The 6,575-nt window shown below is 28.3% G+C and overlaps 1 protein-coding gene across 1 annotated transcript; it reads left to right on the forward strand.

Moving 5' to 3' along the window:
* Positions 1-1,561: 1,561 nt before the first annotated feature.
* LOC110602669 (pectin acetylesterase 7) lies at positions 1,562-4,396 on the forward strand. The gene is made up of 13 exons (XM_021740238.2): positions 1,562-1,719; positions 1,808-1,941; positions 2,050-2,132; positions 2,280-2,409; positions 2,505-2,584; positions 2,683-2,769; positions 2,862-2,986; positions 3,068-3,128; positions 3,258-3,311; positions 3,406-3,483; positions 3,595-3,700; positions 3,787-3,935; positions 4,042-4,396. Exons 2-13 carry the CDS (start codon positions 1,815-1,817, stop codon positions 4,150-4,152), a joined length of 1,191 nt encoding a protein of 396 aa, XP_021595930.1. The 5' UTR covers positions 1,562-1,719; positions 1,808-1,814; the 3' UTR covers positions 4,153-4,396.
* The last annotated feature ends 2,179 nt before the right edge of the window (positions 4,397-6,575 follow it).

Consider the following 6,575-nt stretch of genomic DNA (forward strand, 5'->3'; position numbering starts at 1 on the left):
CTTATAATTAATAACTACATAAAATGTTATATATGTCGATGAGAAAAAAAAAATAGAAAAACGAGTTATCCGCTCTTAGAAATGTATCATCTAAACTTATAAATAAATTTAATCAAAATTAAAAATTAAATAAATTAAAAAATTGATTTAAAATATATTTATTAAAAAAAGTTGAGATATGATTATTGAAATTGATATAATTTAAATTTTTTATAATTATTTATTTATATTATATTAAAATGTTAATTTTTAGTGTTGATGAGAATACATTTTCTTTAAATTTAACAGTAATAATGGAGGATATAAATAAATTTAGATAATTAATTTAAAATATATTAATTAATTTTTATAATTAAAATATATTTATTAAAATTCAAATAATTTTAAATTTTTTTAGCTATTTATTTATATCCACATATATTTATTTCAGTTTATTTATAATTATTTGAAAATTCTAAGCCACATCAAATGATAAAAAATATAATACAAGGATTATAAAATCATAGGCTTAAACGGTAAGAAATTGAGAATGTAACTTTCTATTTTGTAATTATCAATAAACTCATTGGCCATATATTAAATTAAAAACTTATAGATTTAGTTAATTAATTAATTTATAAATGTAAATATAAGAACACAGAATTTGAAAAATTCTAAGTTGAATCAAATGATTAAAAGAAATAATAAATGAATACAGGGGGAATTTTGAGGATAAAAGCAAAGACATGTAAAATGGAGGAATATTATGGAGGTGAGTTGTAAAGGAAGTGTTGTGTTCTTTATATTGGGAAACAGCTGGCTGCCTGCTGTTTAATAATTCATAATGAAAAAGATTGTTTAATAATTCATATGCTAGAAAATGACCCATTTGGAACTCTCTTATCCGTTGCTAATAATTGCTACTAAAAATTAACTAACTTTGATTGGTAATATTAAGGTACTTATCTTATATTACTATTTAAATCTAATAATTATTTTCTTAAATATATTAATATATGAAAATTTATTATTTAATCTGATTAGTAAAATTAACTATTTAATTTATTTTTTATTGAAATATATTAGTTAATTTTAACTTTTCAAAATATTAACTAGGTAAAAATTATAGAAATTGAATAATTGTGATAAGTTATTATAATTTAAAATTATAAAATTTAATTAGAGAGTGAAATTTTAGTTACTTTAAAAATTATTAATGATGTAAATAAATAAAAAGACTAAATAATTAATGGTGTAAAAAAATAAAAACAATTTAGTGTATTTTTAAGAATAAATAGATTAAACTTTAAATAATTGATTCTCTTTAGAGAATTTTCGTGAAGAAAATGTCTTTATAAATATGTTGATTAAATATATTAAATTAATTGAAAGTTACATTTAAAAACTAATTTTAAATTAATTTTTTAAGAACCGACACATGCATTAGACAAAAAGGAAAATTTAATAATAAAATAATAATAATAATTAAAAAAAGGCTCGGCTGCCAATGAGACGTGTCGTTTGATAAGGCTGCTCATCACTTCCCCTGTTTTTGACTGTAACATAGGAAAGTCACATAGGAAAGTCCTAGCAAACGGGGCGATGCATGTTTTCATCTTTATATAAATAAATGCTATGGGATAACATAGCGTCCGCGTTATCTTAAAGTGCTGTCTCTCACCTTGTCTGAAGAGAACAACCAAACAATACTCTCATCTCATCTCATCACATCTGCTGCATGTACAGTACATTGTTCTCTTGTTTCTCTTTAAGCTTCATTTTTTATTTTATTTTCTTTATATATTTATATTATGTTTTCTCTAAGCAGAAGAAAAATGGGTGATTCAAGATTTGGCACCCAATGCTGTTATCTTCTACTTCTAGGCTGCTTGTTGTTCTTCAGAGCAGAAGGAGGTAGCATTCCTATTACCATTGTTGAAAGTGCAAAAGCTAGAGGAGCTGGTGAGATATATAGTTTTGAAATATATTTCTTCTTCTTCTTCTTATTATTATTATTATGTTATTGGTATTATTTTGTCTATAATGGAATTTGTTTTTGTGTTTCTGCAGTTTGCTTGGATGGAAGTCCACCAGCTTACCACATTGATAGGGGATTTGGCTCTGGGATTAACAACTGGATAGTTCACATGGAGGTTTATATACTAACTTCTAATCACAAACTTTAAGTTTTTTATTTTTTTTGAAAATTTCTTGATTATTATTCAGCCATATTTAGTTCTGAAACCTTTAATTAATGCAAAAAATTTTTGAAAATTTTTGGTGATTTATAATATTGTTAGGGAGGAGGATGGTGTGATGATGTAAAGAGCTGCCTAGAAAGAAAGAACACCTACAAGGGTTCATCTTTGAAAATGGAGAAGACAATGGGTTTCTCTGGCATACTAGGGAAAAAGCAAGCAGCAAATCCTGGTACAATCCACTCTTTTTTAAAAAAAAAAAAATTTATTTCCATTATTATTGGTTTAGATCTATTTATATTCCAATTTTCATTATATGTATTGTAGATTTTTACAACTGGAACAGAATCAAGATCAAGTACTGTGATGGGTCATCATTTACTGGTGATGTAGAAGCAGTTGATCCAGTAAGATGATTGGATCTTTCAGAGAGCTTTCTTCTGGACATTGAAAAGCTTGAAAATTTTTTATATGCTTATATGGGTTATTAATTTTTCTGGAGCAGAAAACTAAACTATTCTTCAGAGGAGAAAGGATTTGGCAAGCTGTTATAGATGATCTGTTGGCTAAAGGGATGAAAAATGCTCAAAATGTAAGATCCTTTTTGTTCCTCTTCTTAAATTGAATTCATATCTCACTCGCCTTTCATCTCTTCTTCTTGTTTATGAACTTGTAAATTTACAGGCTATTCTTTCTGGGTGCTCAGCTGGTGGATTGGCTGCTATTTTGCATTGTGACAAATTCAGATCTCTCCTTCCCCAAACTGCTAGAGTAAAATGTGTTTCAGATGCTGGTTACTTTATTCATGGGTAAGTTCATACTCATAAATCGTGATCCGATTGAATTTTTGCCTAGATCGGATCTTTATGAATCCAATGCTGTTTTTGCAGAAAGGATGTTGCTGGTGGGTTTGAAATCGAAAACTTCTTCGGTCGAATAGTTAGATTACATGTAACTTCTACCTTCTCTTTGGCTTTCTCATTAATATAACCATTTTTAAAATTAATTTCCTTGTCAAGAAAAGTTTTCATTAGCTTTGTCCCAATTTGGTAATGTAATTTTCTGCTATGTTTTTGACAGGGATCAGTAAAGAGTCTTCCTCCATCTTGCACGTCAGTAATGAAACCAGAATTGGTAATGTGTGAATTAGCTATTTCCATTATTAACATTAAATCTGCATTGAATTTTTGCCTTTTTTCTTATTAATTCTTTGTTGTTAATGTTGCAGTGCTTCTTCCCACAATATGTAGCAAAGACAATGCGGACTCCACTTTTTGTTATTAATTCTGGCTACGATTTCTGGCAGGTTAGCAAATTTTTTGAGCTTATCAAAGATGGATTTTTCCTTTTTTTAATGATTTATAGTCACTGCCACCTTGGTTCTTTTCTAATACTTCAACTCGTTATGTTCATTCAGTTGAAGAATATTATGGCACCAAGTGCTGTTGATCCTAAAGGTAACTGGAAAAGCTGCAAATTTGACTTAAAGAAGTGCTCAGCTCCTCAACTCAAAACTGTGCAAGGTGACTCTTCTTTCCTAAAACCATGCCTTAAAAACTTCCTTTTCATTCTAATTTAATGTTTGATGTTTGGGAGGTTTTATTTTCAGATTTCAGGACACAATTCCTAAATGCATTGAGCACTGGAGCTGGAAGCAAACCATCAAATGGAGTGTTCATAAACTCATGCTATGCACACTGCCAATCTGGGTCAGTTGCTACATGGTTTGCCGACAAGTCTCCTGTAGTAGGAAATACGGTAATTAAAACACTGCTAAATCTTCATTCTTCTTTCCCAGTCACCAATATTTTCAGTTTCTAAGTCCTTTATTTGTCCCAAAAAAAAAAAAAAAAAAATTCTGCAGAAAATTGGAAAGGCAGTTGGAGACTGGTTTTACGATCGAGCCAGCATCCAGAAGATTGATTGCCCTTACCCTTGCAACCCAACTTGTGTGAAAGTTGATTCTGATTCATAAGTCTAAATTCATAACAAAAGCATACAATTTCATGACCTGAAATGAGCTTAAGTAAGAGGGTGTTTATGATCTCTGTCTAGTTTTAGTAGTAAATAAAGAAAATGGACTCAATATTTATGAAATTGATTGTATTGGAATCTAAATTGAATAATAGCATCATCCTTTCTAGTGATAACAATTACTGGATTTGTTTGCTTGTAATTTCACATTGTAAAGTGTTTTGTTATTATTTATTCTGGCATTATATCCTTTTTTTTTTTTGAAGGTTTATTTTAATGGTGATATGAGTATACATTAGGATATAATACTACTGAAATTTAAAACCAAAATCTAAAATTTTTCTTCTAGGTATACGTTGCAAAAAAAAAAAAAAAATATAACCATATTTTTATTTGCATTCACAGATTTAGAGTACATCTAAATAAATCTGGAAAGTTTCAGATTTTACTGTTTTAAGATTTTCATTTAAAAAAAAACTATATTTTCATTTATTCATATAGCTCATTAATTAAATAATTAAATTATTATTTATTTTATAATTATTCTTTCTAAGAAATCATGTTCATAAAGTTGACATCAACCTTTTATTGGATTTCAATCATATTTGATGTGTACTCTAATAACACGAAAAAAAAAAAAAAAAAAAAAATTCCCAGAGGGTTTTTAGAGTAAAAAAAAAACAACATTTTTTTTGAATTTGACTTAAAACTATTTATCAAATACGTGGACGATCAAACTCTACACATGAGATCTGTGTAACGGACGCTAGGAGGAGGCGCTTGTCAGACAAGCGCCTTTTTTTTAATTAATTAATGTAATGTAAAATATATTTAATATTATATTATAAAATATAAATTTATTATATTTAATTTATTATATTTATATGTCAAAATTTAAATTTTATAAATTTTGCGTGAATGTTTAGAAAATTTTTTATATTACCCGAATAATTTTTTATACAAATCTACATAATTTTTTTAATACTCTTTATTTTCATAATATAACATTGAATATATTATATTAATATGTAACGTTAACATAAAAATATTTTAATTGTTATATTATATGTTATAGTAATTCTATATTTTATTAATATTAATGATAATTTTCTACAATAATAGTTTATATTATAAAAATAAAAAATATTGTTTTTTTTTTAAATGGGGATTGGGAATTGGGGGAGTAGAATCTGAGACCTCTCAAATTTACTCAAATGCACTTACCATCAGGTTAAGTCTGTGAGTAGAAATAAAAAATATTGTTAAAAATATGATAACAGTTTTTTTTTTTTTGAATAAAAACATAAACTTCATTAAGTTTCAAGAACGATCAACTAAGAAATACAATTAGGAGGTGAGGAAAAGACTTCAACTAGGTCCAGAATATCATGGTGAGCTCGACAAGCGCGTGAGCTACACCATTAGCAGACCTACGAATAAAGTTAATAAAAATAAAAATCATCTCTGAAATAAGAGACTTACAATAAAAAACAAGACTATCAAATGATGATAAATCCTGATAATTAGAATCAGCTATAACTCGAATCAAAAGTTGAGCGTCTGACTCCACAATAACCGAGGACCAATCACCATTCTTGAGTAAGCTTAAAACTTCCCTAAAATCCATGGCCTCAGCCGTAGAAGCATTAAAATTACCAAGAATTCGTTATTGACGTGCTGCAATAAACTCATCATTCCCTCCCTTTAAAACAGAACCCACTCTCATAGCCTGATGTATAAATAATGCAGCATCAACATTTAGCTTAAAACTTTCAATAGGTAGTTTTTTCCATTGAATGCAAACCGGAACATTAACAGCCAACTCCTTGCAACTTCTAGCCGCCTCCCAATCTTGAAGAAGAGACTTTACAAGCCTAATCACAACATGAGGTGGACATCTTTTCTGCTTCCATACCATAGCGTTTCTATTCTCCCATAAAGTCCAAACTATCATAACCACCATGTGTAAAGTAGAAACAGAAACGGAATTGCATACCCGAACAAACCAATCACTAAACGACTGCATGTGGGGGAAGAGTCAACTAGATTCAGTCATCATTCAACAATCACGGGTAAAATGGTAAGTAATCAGAGCATGTATTATCGTTTCACTTTGACTAGAGCAAACATGACAATACTCATTGACTTTGACATTCCTACGAATTAAATTAACAATAGCATTAAAGCAAGTCCGCCATACCAGATTCAAAACTTTCGGTGGAGTTCGAATATGTCAGAGTTTCTTCCACATTAATCTAACCACAACTGAGCAACTCAAATGAGTAGTCTGTGTTATAGTAACGGTTTATTAGTAAATATGTTATAGTAACAGTTTATTGATGTTAATTTACTATCCTACCTTGTTACAGAATAATTCAGTGCTAATAAATTTAAAAAAAAATGACAACAGTTAAAAAATATTGT

The sequence above is a fragment of the Manihot esculenta genome, chromosome 15, assembly GCF_001659605.2.
Source record: "Manihot esculenta cultivar AM560-2 chromosome 15, M.esculenta_v8, whole genome shotgun sequence".
Lineage (NCBI taxonomy): Eukaryota > Viridiplantae > Streptophyta > Magnoliopsida > Malpighiales > Euphorbiaceae > Manihot > Manihot esculenta.

Excerpts from the sequence above, each read along its gene's own strand:
- LOC110602669 (XM_021740238.2), top strand. The coding sequence starts at position 1,815 with ATGGGTGATTCAAGATTTGGCACCCAATGCTGTTATCTTCTACTTCTA. Across the intron at positions 2,987-3,067 it reads GCTGGTTACTTTATTCATGG|AAAGGATGTTGCTGGTGGGT; the intron begins GTAAGTTCATAC and ends CTGTTTTTGCAG. Across the intron at positions 3,129-3,257 it reads GTCGAATAGTTAGATTACAT|GGATCAGTAAAGAGTCTTCC; the intron begins GTAACTTCTACC and ends TGTTTTTGACAG.